This window comes from Xiphophorus couchianus, chromosome 7 (genome assembly GCF_001444195.1).
Source record: "Xiphophorus couchianus chromosome 7, X_couchianus-1.0, whole genome shotgun sequence".
Classification (NCBI taxonomy): Eukaryota; Metazoa; Chordata; class Actinopteri; order Cyprinodontiformes; family Poeciliidae; genus Xiphophorus; species Xiphophorus couchianus.
This window is the reverse complement of record NC_040234.1, coordinates 17,556,607-17,576,007: the sequence shown is the minus strand read 5'-3', so window position 1 is coordinate 17,576,007 and position 19,401 is coordinate 17,556,607. Positions and strand designations below refer to the sequence as shown.

At 37.6% G+C, this 19,401-nt stretch overlaps 1 protein-coding gene across 1 annotated transcript; it reads left to right on the top strand.

Moving 5' to 3' along the window:
- Positions 1-11,954: 11,954 nt before the first annotated feature.
- tbr1b (T-box brain transcription factor 1b) lies at positions 11,955-16,194 on the top strand. Its single transcript, XM_028021947.1, has 6 exons — positions 11,955-12,677; positions 12,934-13,088; positions 13,313-13,434; positions 13,605-13,763; positions 14,089-14,150; positions 14,709-16,194. The coding sequence occupies exons 1-6, from the start codon at positions 11,983-11,985 to the stop codon at positions 15,550-15,552; spliced, it is 2,037 nt and encodes a 678-aa protein (XP_027877748.1). The 5' UTR covers positions 11,955-11,982; the 3' UTR covers positions 15,553-16,194.
- The last annotated feature ends 3,207 nt before the right edge of the window (positions 16,195-19,401 follow it).

The following is a 19,401-nucleotide window of genomic DNA, read 5'->3' as shown; positions in this document are numbered from 1 at the left end:
ACACAGTTTCCTTGTGTGAAATCTACAGTTTTCTTTCTGATAGAGAACTGTGGACCTCCACAAATATGGTTCCTCTTTAGGTGCAATTTTCTGATAACTGGAAGTGCCATGTTCTTCAAAAAAACATATGCATGTGTAAACAACGTGACAATGTCCAGCTGTCATATTGTTCAGGTCGACATATTGTGGTACAAAATGTGTGAATCAAGGGAAAACAAAATAAAAAGACCTTCTGAAGATGCTGGCTGAAAATTATCATTCTCCACAGTGAAACAAGCACTGGACCACCACGAGCTGAAAGGCCACGCATTGAGGAAGAAGCCATTACTCCAAAAGCAACATGAAAAGCCAGACGACAGTTTGCAAATGCAGTCAGGGACAAAGACCATCATTTTGGAGACAGGTCCCGTGGTCTGAGGAAACTGAATTTAAAATGTTTTGCCATAATGACTATTAACAGTTTTGTAAGAAAAGGGGACAATGGTGGCAGGTAGGTCTGGTATACAAAATAAAATAGATGGCGTCTTGACAAAATAACATTATGCAGAGCTATACTGTATTGAAGGACTCTCTCTAGACAACAGGCTGGAAGCAAAAACATTGGTGCAAAGAAGTCCATAGACTTTCACAGTGCCAATGATTAGAAGTGGCCATCACAATAAAAATGTGTGTCAGCAAAGTGGACTACAAACCTCACAACTACAAGTCATGTAGTTGAAAGGCAATTTAACAAAATACTAGGGAACTGTATGTAAACTTTAAAATTTAAGGAATGTTAAAAAAGATCATAATTTAAAAACATTTATATTTATCATTATGAAAAATGGCAAACAGAATATTGTTGGCAATTCTTTCTGAGCTAAAACAGAAAGAAAATCTAATTTGTTGGCAGTTAGAAAAATGTCTTATGTATATATTTAAATAGTGTATAACAACTGTAATTATCTTGTTATAACTGTATTTATGTATTTTTGATCAACTATTTATGAAATGGTAATCCAAGCCCACTTTTGAACTAGTTTTTTTTTCTATTGTTTTGTTTTTCTGTGGGGATAAGATACATTAGTTCTATACTTATCCAATACATTCACTGTTTTGTCTTTCACAGATAAACGGAATAGAAATATGGAATAAAAAAAGTGTTGAAGACTTTGTTTCAATACGTATCACCGCTCAAATCCTCAGAACAACAATGTTGATGGCGTTTTTGTAGCAAACACACACAGACCCATTATTCTGGGGATGCTAAAATCCAGATTTTCTGGAATACTAAAATCCAGATTTTCTGGAATGTGCTCGATTTGTCAGATTAAATGAATCAATATTTCAGTTGCAACATAAGAAAGGAAATCTGCTTATTGATAACATAGCAGACATTGTGGCAGACAGCGATAGCCTATTGTCAAGTCGGCGACGCACAAACATGGCTGCCGAACCACTGCTCAGATCCTGATGAGCCAAGCTGAGTATTGATCCATCTGGCTCTGAAGACACTGTCATGTCACCTTTGCATTTAAGTGTTATCTTGTCAGCTTCAAATGATCTAGCTGTCAGATCTGGAACAACCTGGTCTGTGTGACGTTGCTTTGTTCCTAATACCCAGCTGTTTATCCAGCAGTCTGTGCCAACAGGGTATTAGACCCTGATGTTTACTGTGTTTTGATATGTTAGAATGAATCTGATCTGCTACCATGCAACACTACACTTGCATATGTCTTCATAATTTGACATAATGCGCGTCTGTGCAACTATGTCAGCAATATTTCTGCATCCTGCCTAACAGTTGCCACTTAAACCTACTGCTTCAGTCAATTTTCCATCTTAATTTTATTCATTTTCAGCTGTTTTTTTTGGTATCACCCATTCTCAGGGATAATTAAACAGACAGCTCAGAGTGAAGCATAACAGCAACACAAAGCATGTGCAAATTGCTTTAAATTTAATTCCCTTTTTTCTCCCGCAGCAGCTGTAACTCAGGATAAAAGGTGGCAACCCTGCCTCGTGATGAAAGGCCTGAAACTCTTCCAGTCAAGGTGTGGAAATGGTGAAAAAGTAAAGCAAATTCCAGCAGAATAGAGGTCAGTCTTATGTTTTTGAATTTTTTCCATAGGTTTGTTCATTTTTGTTCTGATGTCTGCTATTAATTTTTTAATCCCATGTCTGTATATTGATTGAGTTTCTCACTTAAGTTTTTTAAAATAAGTTTTTTATTAAAGGTTTTTAATCTCATTGCAGTCAAGTGATCATCTTGATCTGCTTTGTAGGCGATAGAAATACGTCAGACAGCAGTTTGTACACTATAGAGGCAGCAAGTTACAGTTACAGACACAATTTTTCAAAGTGAAACAATTAGCTTTTCAGTTTTTGTTTTGCTTCATGTTGCACTTTGCAGACCTTCTTTCTTAAACAATAATTCAATTCAGTTCACTTCAATAATATTTGATCAACCCCACAATTAAATTGTTCCAATAAAAGAAAGTATTTTGAAGAAAATATTTTGATTCATAAAATACATTATCATTTATTTACAATATTGCATTTTAAATGTATTATTTAAATGATACATATTACTTGATAGATTCTATTTATTGTATGATATGCGTTATTTATACAGTAAGTGTTTCTAAAAACAGAGACACAAATTCAAATAAAAGAAAGTAAATATAGATCATTTTATTTGGTCCTCTATAGATACGATTGTTCAGAAAATAAAATTAAAAGAAAAGCTACGAAACAAAACGATTTTCTCAACCATCTATGTGGCTGTCTTATAGATTTGAGTGGTGGCGACGTACATCACGACACATTTATTTTTCCTCTCAACTTGGAACATAGTTCTCTTCCCCGTAGAATTCAGAACTGATCATTAACCTTTCCTTTGGTTCCTTCCCTTGCCTGGTCACATTTCCTCTCTATTTGGTTCCTGGCCCCATATGCCACTTTCCTATTTCCTGCCTGTAGACGGCAGGGAGTAGCTCTATTATCACCTTCCTAGAGCTGTCTTTGAATGTGAGAGGCAATTCCATTTCACTCAGCCATGGGGAGGAGTACATGGAGGAGGTGGAGGAGGAGGAGGAGGAAGAAAAAAAAAAAGCAGAACACACAGAAATTGGTTTAGGTTTACTTCTTATAGCGGACTGTAAGACTATTTTTCTTTCTGGCCTTTATTTCAAAGGCACAATACAGAGCCTACTGCTGATGTGCAGTGGTTTTTTTGTGATATATTTTCAAGTCTGAGCAAAGGTTAACTGCCGTGGATTATGTTTGGTTGTTGTGTGAACCCTTTATTGCATTTAGAAGCCATCTTTTGAAATATTAATAATCCTAAAGCAGCTATATTACATGGCTGTGAAGCTGTTCTAAACATAGACAAGATGCCTGTAATGCTCGCTCTCGACTGTGCTGAGCTTACTGCATTTTGCGACATTTTACTTGTGTTATTTTTGGGCTTCCCCTCAGTCCAATACCGGCTTTTCTCAGCATCCGAGTTCTTTTTGGAATGGAAGGGCTCTTGACAATATTGCTCCTGGATAAATTAAACATGAGTTACGCAGAGTGATAATCTGTGGGCCTCTCTTTTCACACTGCATTCCCAATGAGCTGCGTGTTGGCCTGGTGTTGTTGCCTGTGATTTTAATGAAGATTATTCTTGTAACACGACTGTCGCCTGTTTGCTCCTATTCTCCCCCAAATATATTTTTTTCTTCAGACTGAGATTTTCTCTGGTTTCCATCAAGTGATCTGTGTAGTTATGCTGTTTATTTTAAGGACTGTTTCGATTGCAGGTCAATGGCCTGTTTGTTACAGATTTATAATTAAGATACTTAGGTACTGAATCAGATAACTGTTTTCTGTCTTGCTGTTTTTGGACTAAATATTCATCATCAAGCTCACCAATCAAACATAAACTGCCAGACACAGCTGTGACTGACTAATTAGCATTGATTTCCTTCTTGTATATTCTAATGAATTACTGTAAAAACTTCCGACGGAATTATATAGTAAGATGGCTGTGAATTTCTGGCAGAAATTCTTTAAGCCAGGCATATATTTATAAACAAAATTTAAAAATATAGCATTAGTCTGAGTTTTTGTAATTGCATATCAACTGTAATAGAAATACAGTGAGGAACAATGCAATTAACTTCGTAAAAAATACGTAATGTAAAAATTACAGTTACAGGTCCATAATTTAACTATCAATACTTTACAAATCATTTACAGCAAAACTATTGCAGTCCTTCTATATATTAAAGAAAAAACTTAAAGCACAGTCTTCTGATGGTTAGCTTGAGGCTGACTGGGTTCAGAACATCTCAGAGCATCCTTAAAGTACCAAATGCACACTTGGTCTTGGCCACTCTTAAAATGGAACTGATGTTCAATAAATAATTTCAAAGTCACAAACATCGTCCTCACAATCACAGCGATTCAATGATATTCATTTGGCATAAGTCAGTTTCATTTCTGCATGCTTTTCATCAGAAATGGCTTAAAAAGTGGAGTTAGTCTGAATTTTTTATGCTGTGGGCTTACCGAGGGGACAGTGGCCATGTTCCTCACTCGCAGACGACTGACGGTGCATGGCAGCAGAAGTAACAAAATGGTCACAAACCCCTACCGCTCTCCCCGGGTCACACAGGCTATTTAAATTTTAACGAGAGCAGCAACAAACCAAACAGTTGATAACGGATCAGGAGCAGGTGATAAAAGAAGTTATGGTAGGAACATTAGACATCTTCAGACTTTGTGCTTCCAGAGATTATTTACCCACAATTTGTTAGGCCAAATAATGCGCATCAGTGAGTGTGAAGCGGTTACAAGCATTACTCTCAGGGACTTTGGTACCCGGAGGATGAAAATATTTCACAAGTGCTGTTTTGTCACAGAACTGGGATGAGGCAGCATTCACACATTTATAATTATGCATGAATTTCATCTCACAACCTCCTAATTCAAATTGTTCTAGCTTTTGAGAATTGCAGCTATAATTCTTGGTCGACTCACCAGCGTAAATGAGTTCACATTTCAAAAGGATAAAATTTATTGTCCAGCTGTCATGATCACACAATGTGAACAGACAACAGGTTTGGAATATGTGATTGAGTAAATAGAATTTTTATGAAAAATAAACATAGGCTATATGCACTTTCTTTTGTAGAGTTGGTGTAAAATATTGTGAAACTAAAACTAAATCATATTATCATTTGTTGAAAAACAGTAAATATTTGACTTGTGTCTGCTTGATATATATAAATGTTTGAATTTATACCTTTTTGTACTTAATAAAAAAAAAAAAGAAAAACTACTTCTATCCATTTTGTACAGATTGACCCCCGCCCCCTCCTCCACAATGTAGTTCTGGTATGATATTAGCACATGATACCTGTCACTTTCATTTCCAGCGAACATCATGATCACCTGTCCTGAGGTTAATTTGCTGTGAGCTTTGTGGTAAAGAATCACGCTCGAGTCTGGTCTGACTGGGCAACCCTTAAAGTACATCAATAATGAGCAGGTGTAGGAGTGCACTTCTGCGTAGACGCGTGTCTCCGTGTCCAGGGAGGACGGCTAATAAGGGTTTAAAAGCCACAACTGTCCACTCCGCCCCTTAGCAGGCCTCCAGCTGTCTTCTCTGTCAGAAAGCACCCTGATTCCCTCTGACAGAGAGGATCACTGATGGCAGCAAGCCACAGGGGAATGTAGTTATGCTAGCATAGCACAAAGCACCACCCTACTGAATCAGATTAGTAATGCTTGTTAATTAAAGACATAAGTTAGATATCAATTTTTTTTTTTATCAGTCAGAGCAAACAATAATAATAAAAAGAACCTTGACTTTGATTTATAGATGGAAATTCCAATGTGACATCTAGCAAACAGCATATAAATAACTTAAAAGCCATCTTAAATGTGTTCCCATGAAATTTTTAGAGCTACTGTAATATAAGCCACTACCTGTCATGAATCCCAAATAACCTTGGCTCTCCCCTCTTAGTTCAGCCCACTGAGCCTCATTCCTTATTACTGGCCTGACAAGGAAATGTTTACCCATCCGACAAGAGACACGCCATTTCATAGTCACAAAAAGCAATTTCACCTGACTGGAGGAGCACACTATGTCCCAATATCCTTGCTGGCTATAATTTTGTTGTCATTTTGTGTGCTGTGATCATATCATTGAAGTGACAGTGGTGGGCATTAGGTAAAGTCCCTAAGCTGGTGCTCACTTTCAGGCTTGTTCTCTCCTTGTCATTCACATTGATTGGATTAGACCCAGGTGGCGTACAGATTCCTTTGGCACAACAATAAAAAATGATGATATGACGATGAAAGAACTAACATTGTTTTTTTTAAATTAAATTAACACTGTTAATCTGCGAAGGGTTGATGGAAAATATGTATTTTTTTATAATGATGCATTTTAGAGAAGAATCTTGCTTTTCTGAGCTCATCACAATTCAATTATGTAAAAGAGTATTTAGCTTGTTAAAGTTTTCTTCTGTATTTGTTTATTTGTCACTCCTATGACAGATCATTTGACAGATTTTAATATTGGACAATAATCATTTGATTAACTATGTTTTCTGGCAGATCTGTGCTATCACTTAGTGAAACTATTATTGTGCACCTCCTCGTTATATTATTTATATACAAGTGTTATATCTATCTCAAAAAGGTATATATAATATTACTGCCTGTAATATTGTTTCAGTCAAAAACAATATTACAGGCAGAACAAATCAGTGAGACAGTGATGGAAGAGCCTGGAGAATGATGGCTCCCATGTTAGAGTTCCTGGTAAAAAGCATTGTTGACCCATATAACACTAAGGTCTGTGTTGCATTTGTCAAAAACTATCTTGACAATTCCTATGACTTTTGGTTTTGTACAAACTGATAAGACACAGATCCAACTTTCTGGAAGGTGTGAATGTTTTAAATGTTTCTCCACTCCAGCACATCCACACATCCAATAGAGTTATTCAAAGTACTCAGCTTTTATTTGGAAAAAGTTGTCCAAAGTTTTGTGTTTATATTTCACGGCATGTTAACAACGGATTGAACAACTGTACCAGCTGAAAATACTGTGGCGGACACAAGGTATAGATACGTGAAGTGTTTACATTTTCGCTGTAATCTGTCTTGTGGGCGGACTGGATACCTGAATGGCCATTGGGTCTTTAAGCATTAATATCTCATATAAATACATGACACAGTCTGTCTACCTGCCCACCTTTAAGTAGCTAAAAAAACACTCTAAAATTCAGGTTCTGAAGTTCCCTAGTCAAACCACATAAAATTCATTAAGATGCCATAGTGTTTATGGCCCTAAACACCAATCAAATGTGGCTTAATTAAATAATAAAATTAAATAAATCCCCACATAATGATGTAAAAGAGTGCCACCTCCATCTTTGTCTGTTATCTCAAAAACTTCTTGGCAGTTGTTAGCGCCAACAGATCATTATTTAATCACTGGGTTTTTTTTGTATTTACTTATTATCTGATATTTAAATTACTTTGATCATCTGAAACAGTTAGGTGTGACAAATAAAGCAAAAGCAGAAAAAATCTGTAAGGTGACAAACAGTTTTCCACAGCACTGCGTAACAGGCCTGCATGTAGACATGTAAATATATGCATGTATGCACATATTAGCATTAAGATCTTATATTTTTTTAAAATATAAATAGCTATAGATTCTGTTCATGGTGAGTCACTGCGTTATGCTCAGCTGGTCAAATAAGGCTCTTTGCAGAGACAGGAGGCAGCCATCCTAACCTACACTGCTCTACATCTCCCCAAGGACAAAGCTGGCCACAAGCATAACAAATGAGCCTCCTCCTCTTTGATTATGTCCACTGGTTGTAGCTGAGGTAATAAAGGGAAGACTTAGTCTGATAAACAGGGGCACCGGTACCTGGGGAGACACACGAAGTTGCTGCATGGTTGATTCAACAATTGGTTCATGGGAGACAGAGAGAAAGAGAGAGAAAAAAAAAAACAGAAAAAAACAAGCCCACTTTGCTTATTAAAGACCAGCAATGGAAGTGAACCATAATCCTGTAATGAGCAAAGCAGAGAGTGGTCTCTTTTCCTTAGGCACAGACAAGCCTGTGCTTGCATGTTTCTCAGAAATAGATTGCTGGACCCAGTAGCCCTTCTGTAATGACCCCTCTTGTTAGCTTTAGAGATTCATGGCTGTTCATTAAAGATATAACATGGTGGGCAGTACCACAGTGAAATAGATCTTTACTTGTGTTCCTTTTTCCTCTGATGATTTAGAATATCTTGTGCACAGTGATTGGCCAATCATACTGCAGAGCTGGTCAAGCTGATAAGACAAGTTATAGAATAACTTTTACCTACATTCTAAAACATTCTATAAACTTTCTGGGGTAAAAATAAACCAAATTGGGTTATTTTGCATGTCCAGTCTGAGGGTTGACTAAACACAAGTTCAGGTTATGGATATGACCCAGCTACCGGGTTAGATTTTACATCACAAAATGGGTTAAAGTGACTGGCAGTTTGAGTGACAAGTCATTTTTATGTTAACGTAAAAATAGAACAAATCCTTAAAAATGATCATATTAAAAATGACAGCAATATGATAATGTCTAATTTAATTAATTAAATATTAAAATCTATATTGTCGACACCTGCCTGTCCATTGTTCAGTATTTGCAGATTCTTTTCTGTGGAACATAACTGTAGATTATTTGCACTAAAACCGACTATTTATGTTTTTATGTATGGCATATCTAAACTATTCAAAAGAAAGTGCAGCGTGAGAAGCTGAAATACCAAGGAGCAATGGAGGGCATTTGCAATCAGTCGATCCAGGTGTGTGTAATTTCTTTGCCACTGATTGGCTGTACCCCCAAGAAAGGAAATAAGGAAGTATTTGTGGATTTGAGCTATTTGTGGGTGACTGTGGTGCCTCGCCCCTGCAAATACCGGAGATCCACTATACTCAGAATATAACTCCACATGAATTTTGTCTACATTGACTTTCCCACCAATTCTTTGGTCCGCATACCTCCAGCACGCCCTAATTACTTTGCAAGTAAAAGAGCAATGTTAGCTAAAGTAAGCAAACTCCGTGTCTTACCATTTCTTTTCACGTCCTGTAAAAGAGCTTTAGTAAACTCTGATCAGTATGGAGTGTTTTACTGTCAAATAAAACATCCAAAAGACCTGGATGTGCAGTGATATTGTAAGCACACACAGTGATTAGGGGGACACAAATAAATGGAGTGGGGAGAATTACAAGACGGGGGAATTAATTCAAACAGGACAGAGAAAAGGTTCACACAACCTAGGGTGAAAAGCAGAAATAGAATGGAAAGAAGTAGCACAAAGCATGAGGACAAAAAATGCAAAAATGAATAGGTAGAATGAGCAAACTATTGGGCAATAAAAAAATGCAAATAAAGTTGACAGAAGGTACAAACAGCCAAGTGAAGCAAATGAATGAGAGGCAAGGTCCAGCCACCAATGGAGGACAAACTCAAATTAAGAGGAGAAAATGCACATTGTGAGACAATCACAAACAGAGCAGACAGAAGTTGCAAATAGTAAAGAGTGCAAACTTTCTGCACAAAGTGTAGTGGGACATATGCAAAGGGACTGGGGAGAAGGTGCACACATATGCCAATGGAGGAAGGAGAGGATGCAAATATCACAGGTGGACAAAAGCAAATGGAGTGTGGAGAAGGTGCACACAGTGTGGAAGGGCAGACACAAAATGAGGTGGGAGAGGATCCACGGGGCCTGAAGGGACAAATGAAAATAGAGTGAAGGGAAGTTGCACACAGAATGGGGCAGACAGCTTGTGTTGGTGCCCAACCTGGACTACTTTCTTCTACACTGATATTTAGTTACACATCAGCTTCACGATTTGTTGACTTTGTCCACATCGAAAACAATTTTTCTGAACCATTTGTTGTGTTGGAGCTTTCTAAAAACCTACCTGTGAATAAAATATCATTTGTAGAAATGACTTCATTCATGCACAAAACATATAAAAATTGATGCATGGAGGCATTCAGATAAAACTCCCTGCTGTTGAGTATGTCAGTAGTTATGCTTGTCACACCATCTATTTCAAAGTCATACAATGGTCGGTTAAACACACAAAATCAAATCAAAACAACATTATAAGTTTTCTTTATACTTATACAAATAATTAATATGCTGAAAAACCTTTATGAAGAAAACAAACAAACAAAAACAACACAACACTGGTTAATCCTTGTAAAAGCACAGTTTATGTTTTCTACCCACCACATCCAGGCCAGCCAGGGACCATAAACTGCCACATGTTGTACATGTTTAAATCAAAAAGCAATTAGTCTGAACAAGATCTCTGTAAAATTCTGTAATCAAAAACTGTAAGAAAAATGTTCCACTAAACTCTTTCTGTTTGAGTCCAGTTTTGACGTGAATCATTTTACCATTTACTTCCAACTTACTCCCCACATTATCAGTTAACTTGTCAATGAAGGTGTTTGACTGCAGCTGCTTCTTCTGTGACTTTTGCCCAACACAATGCAACAAACCGCTTTAAAGAATCTGTCTGACAACATAAAGCCGGCTCAAAAAGCAACACATCATTAATTAAACAAGTTAAAGCAACTCTCGATGGTCTCGGTTTATAGATTTTTAACTATAGAAACTTGAAAAACTCTTTACTTTGTAGAACAACAATTCACTAAGAAAATAAAACACTGGGAAAAGAAATAGCCAACCAGGGGCCCTCAGCAGCCATATGTTTCGCTTGTGGCTCCGGTGGGTCTTGTTTGCACTGCTAATGAAGGGAAAGCATTGGAATTACATCGCTGTAAAAAAAAAAAAAAAAAAAAAAAGTGATCGAAAACCGCAAGAGAACAGCTAAATCAACTCCTTTATCGTCAGGTTCCAGATTTGAAATGAATAATTTTTGAATTTACAGTTAAACCACGCAGGATTATGAGTCAACTTATTAAAGAAAACTGGAAGGTGTCCGTCCACCTGCAGCTGCTTTCTCTGCAACTTGTTCCGTCTTCTCAATCAGACCTGATTCATTTAGATTTAATCTGCAGGGGAAACTAATTATTTCCTCTGCAGATTGTCAGATTAGATGATGTAGTTTTTAATTACCAATTTTAGGAACATTTCATTTAATTTGTTATTTGAAATATATTTCATGAAAAAATTGTTTTTTCCCACACGAGCCTCTAATTACCATTCTTCCAATTACCTCTCCAAAAAAGCACTGGCCAAATTAACTAAATTGTTGCACAATGACTCTTAATGGAGAGCATATTTTTTTGTTTTTCAGCTCCTCCACTGGGCTGCTGCCTGCTCTTGCCTCTTATCAGTGCCCAGCTTCCTAACTTTCAGTGAGTATAAAATATTTACCAGCGCTGGGACTCATAAACACATCTTCAGTGGGACGCAGTGATTTCACGCCATATCACAAGCATTTTAAGGCTGCCTGTCATGGACTGTCATTTTTGGCATGTTAATAATAAATCCCGGTTTGCTTCGACAGACATACTTTGGCACTCATGGTGCATAAATAGGTAAATAACGCAAAGTAAAGGTAAATAGCGTAGCCGAGAGAGAGAGAGAGAGAGAGAGAGAGAGAGAGAAAATAGCTTTAATAATTATGATATTTTATGTCTTTCTTATGAATAGAAACAGTCGGAGTCCTTATATGTTTTAATCACATATAGGCCCGTGTCACACTACAAACAAATCACTTTGTTCACAGCGCTCCTAATTAAGAGCTGTCTAATTAAATTACAGTCCTGAGTTAACCAATAGCAGCAGTTGTTTCATTAGGAAAGAGCGCAGAGTGATGGAGAGAAAATCCATCCTGATTGCAGGATGGTGTCAATTGGCTAATTTGCCGCCTTCCTTACTCCAAGTCATGTTAGATTAGGAGAGGCGTGTGCAAAAAGCCTGTAATATAGGATGAGCTAATAGAGCTATGCAAGTGGAGCATTGCATCTCGCTGACGAGTGAAATCTCAAAGAAATTTATGAATGTGGGCAGTGGCTTTGCGAGCTCCAATGGATCAGAGGAGCTCTCGTTGCAGGACCATCCTATTATATCTGCAAGTGACAACCTGGAGAGAAGTTCACCTCTGAAAAAAAACTCCAGGGAGATGACGAATCAGTCAGAGGCAGACAATTTCCCCGACTCCAAGGACGCGTCGGGGGACGTCCAGAGGGGCAAACTCTCTCCTGATCTCCACGGAGTCTCTGACATCCGTCATAATTTCGATGGATCTGCAGGAGAAAGGTGCATCTTTTCTCCGTCCGCCCAGCCGCCGTCAGTCTCCGCTGCTCCCACTGCCATGTTTCCGTACCCGAGCCAGCATGGACCGGCGCACCCCGCTTTCTCCATCGGGAGTCCCAGCCGCTATATGGCCCATCATCCGGTCATAGCTAACGGAGCGTACAACAGCCTTTTAACCAACACGTCTCCGCAAGGCTACCCGACTGCGGGGTACCCTTACGCGCAACAGTATGGACACACGTACCAAGGGGGAGCTTTTTACCAGTTCTCTTCGGCGCAGGCGGGACTAGTACCGGGGAAGGCGCAGGTGTATCTGTGCAACAGGGCCCTGTGGCTGAAGTTTCACAGGCACCAGACAGAGATGATCATAACAAAACAGGGACGGTAAGTTGGTGAGCATGGGGATGCTTTACAAAAACAAAAAAGGATTTTGTCGATTCTCTAAAAGAAGTTCGCTTTGCCCCTCCACATTAACAGTAATAGTAAGAATGATAATAAAACAGAAAATAAATAAAATTGTTTGGACTTAGTAAAATTGACAAGAAAAAAAAAAGAAAGAAATCAAAACAGTTGGTTTTTGATACATAAAAAAAAAATCTTAAAATATTCTATTTTAATTTTAGATTATTTTTCTCTGCAGACGAATGTTTCCCTTTTTAAGCTTCAACATTTCTGGCCTCGACCCAACCGCTCACTACAATATATTTGTGGATGTGATACTCGCTGATCCGAATCACTGGCGATTCCAAGGAGGAAAGTGGGTGCCGTGTGGGAAAGCGGACACAAACGTTATAGGTAGCCTCATCCTTATTGTTATTATCTTTTATTAATATAATCCTAACCAATAGCATTATCTACCAAATTTAATATTACATTTTGTCTTTAATTTTATACCTCTTTTTTGTGCGTTTTTTTTTTTATTTATTTATTTTTTTTTACAATTGTTATAGTTTTTTAAAAAAAATAATATTGCTTTATTTTATATATCTTTCTGTTTATTTATTTGCACATTTTTTAAGGAAACAGAGTTTACATGCACCCGGATTCACCAAACACCGGCGCGCACTGGATGCGACAGGAAATCTCGTTTGGAAAGCTAAAGCTCACCAACAACAAAGGTGCCTCCAACAACACAGGCCAGGTAACACCCGCAGTTCATTTTATTTTCAATCCACCTTTCCTGTAAGCTTGCGTCATTATTCGCAGAAGTGCCTTAGCTCAGTTTATGATAACGAATTTGAAAACAGCAGCGTGATGCTTGAATCATCTTCCTAAACTCTGAAAGTGAATTTCTTCCATCGAAACCTCCAGATGGTGGTCCTCCAGTCGCTCCACAAGTACCAGCCCAGGCTCCATGTGGTGGAAGTGAACGAAGATGGGACAGAGGACACCAGCCAGCCGGGAAGAGTCCAGACTTTCACCTTCACTGAGACGCAGTTCATCGCCGTCACCGCTTACCAGAACACTGACGTACGGACACTTTTCTGTTTGAGACGAGATTCAAATTCTGCTGTTGCACATCTTATTTACTTATTTTATTCTTTCGGAGAAAACAAACAAAAATGCTAATATTAACATGAGAAATAAAAAAAGAAAACCAAGGTGAATTTTTGTTCACTAGAAATTTGTAAATAACTAGTTTCAACTGGGTAATTTCCCTGTTGTGTTTTTCGTTTTATTGTGCTGTTGTCTTACAATAACAATATTTAAGCTTTCATCCTTACATTTTCTGTTTTTATTTTACTTAATTTTTTTTATTGGAAGAAATAATATATGTATTTTTTTCTTCCTGCAGATTACGCAACTGAAAATCGACCACAATCCGTTTGCCAAAGGATTTCGGGACAATTATGACACGTAAGATGATTCGTTTTAATAATTTGTTTTTCGTTTTAAATTAAAATATTTATTCTGCTATGCTTTCAAAAAGCTTTCATAAATCTTTATTTATCTCTTCTCCGGACAACTGCAATTTAAAAACACGGTTTGCATCATCCGAAGTATATTTTTTTTATGACATTTACAAGAATAACAATACCATAAGTAGGTCCAATAGGACTGTAAAAAAAATTCCAAGAAACAAATTGCCATGTTCAAAAATGTAATAATTTATGAGGAACTTTGCTTCTTCTTTTGAGTTTTCCGTTAATTCGGGAATTTAAACTGAAATCATCTATTTATAGAATAACTTCTGTTTCTTCTCAAGTAGTCAGTGTATCAGAATGTATGTATTTTTGTATTATGAAAGAGAATTTCAATGACAATTGGAAATGACAATTAGATCTTCTGAGATTAAAATATAACTGGTCCAACTCACGGGATGTCCGTTTTCACAATTTTCTATTTTTTTCAGGAGCCACCATTACGCACAGCTCAGCTCTGAATTGTTTCTGTTTTTCTCTCCATCTTTTTCAGTGTATACACAGGCTGCGACATTGACCGCCTAACTCCATCACCGGGTGACTCTCCGCGCTCACAGATCGTGCCGGGTGCGAGATACGCCATGCCCAGCTCCTTCCTGCAGGACCAATTTGTCAGCACTTATGCCAAATCTCGCTTTCACCCTGGCGTGGGGACTGGTCCTGGCACGGAGCGCAGCGTCCCACTCGGCAACAGCTTGCTGTCCCCGCAGCAAAGCGAGGAGCCCACTGTTGCCACCCCCCCGCAGCGTTGGTTTGTCACCCCTGCCAACAACCGACTGGACTTTGCCGCCTCGGCATACGACGCCGCCGATTTCGCCGGTAACGCGGCCACCTTGCTGTCCTACGCAGCGGCCGGAGTAAAGGCTCTCCCCCTCCCGACGGCGGGCTGCTCCAATCGGCCTCTTGGCTATTACGCAGACCCGTCTGGCTGGGGAGGACGCACGCCACCGCAGTACTGCGGCGTAAACAGTAAATCCAGCTCGGTCTTTTCCTGCTGGCCGACCAACTCCCTTGGAGGCAGGGCGGGCACCAACTACCTGTCGGAAGAGGGAGACTCCATCGCGACCGAGAGGTCACCGATCGGTGGCTCGGAAGAGACCAAACCCAAAGACATCACATCAGAGTCCAGCTGGATAGAGACGCCGTCGTCGATAAAGTCGATTGATTCCAGCGACTCTGGGATCTTTGAACAGGCCAAAAGAAGACGGATCTCCCCCTCTGCCACCCCGGTCTCAGAGACAGTGTCCCCGTTAAAATCCGAGCTGCTGGCACCGAGAGAGTGCGAGAAGAACTGTACAAAGGACATTGGTTACTACAGTTTTTATCCTCACAGTTAGAACAAATCTATCTATCTATCTATCTATCTATCTATCTATCTATCTATCTATCTATCTATCTATCTATCTATCTATCTATCTATCTATCTATCTATCTATCTATCTATCTATCTATCTACACACTGTTGAGTCAGAATCATTGTATTTATGTTCATAATGTATATACTGCTGGACATTTGTGATAGTGACTGTTTGTACAAAACAAACAAACAAAAAAGAAATCAAGCATAAGATTAAAACAGTCAGTAGTATTTTAAAGAGCGACATGTCTTCTGTTGAGTAGCCTCAACTGTTAGTAACTAAAGATATTTAGGAATCTGTACATGACATGGTTTTGTGTAGCATATACTGGCATAATAATAATCTCTGTCAGTGAAAAAAAAAACAAAAAAACAACAAATCTGTATTTTATTAAAGCTGTAGGCTTCTAAAGGTTTTAAAAGCCGATCACTGCTAAATTGATGATACATGTGGTACAAGACGTTTTAAATGTTGTAGATTTAGGGCCTTCTGTTTATCAATTCTGATTGATTTCAGTCAGATTTTTTTCATAGCCCCTATATACTATACTCTTGTGAAAATGACAGTATTTGTTGTATCGTGACTGAAACATAATAAAAAATGTCGGTGTGAGGCTTGCTTTTAATCCGTTGCGGTTAAAAGAGTTTGCCTTTTTTTTGGTTAAAATCTAACAGTTATTGTTCTTTTTTTAAATTTTAATTCATCATTTTGCGTCTTTACTAAATTCTTAAGAGCGTTCGTTTACGAAAACAACCAAACACTTGATATCTGAATGATGAATTAAAATGATCCTGCTTAGTTTTAAGGCATTTCTCACCCCTGTTCTTTTCTTTTCTCGCATACGGAGCCTTTTCTACAACTTTTTTTTTTTTAAACAGGTATTTGTTGCTTGGTCTTCCATAATTTCACCAACTGTTACCACAACATTAGAATGAATATGTTTTCCACTTGTCTCGGCAAAAATGAAAACAAAGAAATGGAAAGAAAAAAAAGAAGCAAAACTACAAACGAGGAAAAATAGTTCGGGAAATCCGTAAATGAAGGAATTTCTAGACATAAAACTCTACTGAAACTAAAAATTTAACTCTACAAAAGATATGAGTTAAGTATGTTTATATCTTTAGCGCCACCCATTTTCTTCCTGTTTTACTGTTACTTTTAAAGAGAGAAAACCCCACAGAACGATGCTGCCACCACAAAGTTTCACCGTGTGATGTTATGACAACCCTGACGGTATTACAGATTTTATATGGAGTTCTTTCAGTTCCTGGGCAAGAGTTAGAAAACAATAAAAAAAAAAAAAAAGCAAAAGAAGTACAAAAGACAGACCAAGAAATATTAAGCCACAAAGTATGTGAATCTTACTTTCAAATGTCTTCCGTATGGTCCAACTCATGTTCAGGCATGTTATGTTGCCTATAATTTGATTGATTTGAAAATAAATTGAGCACTGATGTCCAGTCAGTGTAATAAAATGTACAAATACACTTATTCCTAGATGAAAAGTGAAGCGCAATACGCTCAACATTCAGTTAATTAGCATTCAGTAAGAGTAAACGCTCCCAGCTGTCAATAAGAGGTGTGGCATTTAGCTTCTCGCAGTGCTCACTCTGTCATCCAAAGGCCTTCCCAGCCATAGGCAGCAGATGGCGATAACTGTATGCGGATCCTTTTAAAACAACCCGTGTCTTCAGTTTGTTGGTCAGGAGACCATTCCAGAGGTACGCCATTTTTTTTATTCCTTTAATTAAAGTTTTAATCTGGAATATGTTACATTTTCTAGCTCTGCCTCCGAACATTTAGCTTTCTCCTCTGGATGCAGCTACACATGATTAGTGATCTACACCAGATGGCGATCCTTTACTATTTATGTCAGTCAAATGGATTCACGCTGGGCGGAACGCTCAAATGTTTTCAGACTCGGTCCAGAAGCTGATGAACTCTACAAAACGCGTTTAAACATAGAACACAGTTATGGAAAATACATGAAAAAACAAAACAACCCCCCCCCCCCCCCAATATTTTATTGATATTCTTTAGAGTAACATTACAGAAGTCTTCTGTGTTTTTAGAGTGAATTTATTTATTTTTATTTATTCTGATTTCTAATTGAGTATTGATTTGTGTCTCATATGTTGTTTAATGCAAGTCTGACAGTTTCTTTAAACGCATTTCATTCGCTTTTCTTGGTTTTAAATGTTTCTACAATTACTGTGATCGTTTCTGACATTTTCAGTTAGTTGCTGATGATACATTTCAGATTCTTAGAATTATTTTTGATTTATTTTAGCCTAATTCGCTTGTTTTAGCATGCCATCAGTTTTGATGTTGTCTTTTTTCTCTTTTCTTTTTACATCCATTGCTGCCGTCCTTTTGTAGGTGTTTGTTTAGACTTATTGTGAATCTCTTAGATATGGTTTACCGCATTTTTATAAGGTCAATTTAAACATGAATTGCACTTTAAACAAAGCCCATATTTCAATCTACGGATCTATATGTGATTCTAATTTAGTTGGCGTCAGATGAAGGAGTAATCTAAGATACGGATAGAAGTTGTAATCTACTTCTCAACCAAAGAGGGCGCCACATTCCTTTTCACTACTATCATTTACTGTACTGTCAGCTACTGTTAACTCAGCAGGTGAAAGTATCTACCAAATTGAAAATAGTGGTAAAAATACTTGTATATTTATTCATTAAGCTGAGAAAATAATAATAAAAAATGGATAGGATGAATAATGTTGTATACAGCTCACATTTAGGACTGACTTCAAACTTGACTTCAGTGTTTCTCTCCAATTTCAAACACAAAAATAGCTGTACAGCACTCTGTGGGTCTGTGGTATTATGAACTCAGCTATATGGACAATCTTGAATTTCTGAACTTACAAAGTCCAACTTTGATAATACAGAGAAAAAATACAATTTATGAGCCAAGTGAGTTAACCTGTGAAGCTCTAAGGGACACTTAGTTTTGTTTCAGTAGGTTACTAACAGGGCCAAAAGAAAATCAGCTACTATACACAACTGGTTGATTTCTCAGGTTGCACTTTTTTGTTAGTGTACACATTTGTTTTGTAGCTATAAATGAACTAGTAAACAGAGGATGTATTGACAAGTTAATATGTCAGGGTTCTTGTTTCCAACTATGATTCAACTGTTTACTACATAAAAACAGCCGTTTTTAGGACTTTGATAGTAATGCAGCAGTTTGGTTTACTGGGATTTAAGCTTCTACTGGGTAGAATAATGTACTACTTAACACAAAAGTGTTACCATGAGTGATTTGAACTGGTGCAGCAAAAATATTAAACTACTGTAAGCAAAATGTAAGCAAAAAGTAAGCAAATGCCATACCTTTACTTCTGGATCACTTTGAATGAATTATATAACAGTTATAAGACTATTGGAAACAAAATAGGGACATATTTTTTAGGTTGCTCAATTGAAAAGTTAATTTAATCTGTAAATTAATTGCCTTGTCTTAGGCTGCAGATTAAATCCACCTAAAGATGAGACGTGATGTATTTATTTACTATATTTCTTGCTGCTGCAAAACAACAGAAAAAACACTAAAAAGATTTTGTCGATTTAATTAACTTAAGATTATGCTTTTGTTATTTGTGGAATTTGGCCAGAAACTGAACATTTTGCCCCACCGATTGTAGTTTGACTTTAATGTTGCTTTAAACAAATAAAAATACGAAGAAAACGCAAACTGGGCACCGAATCAAGCATCACTCCAGCCTTTTCTGCTAAAATCGTCCCTGTGAGTCAGAGTCTATTAAAAACCAGAGAGAGATAAAAGCTGGTTGTGTAACCCAGGAC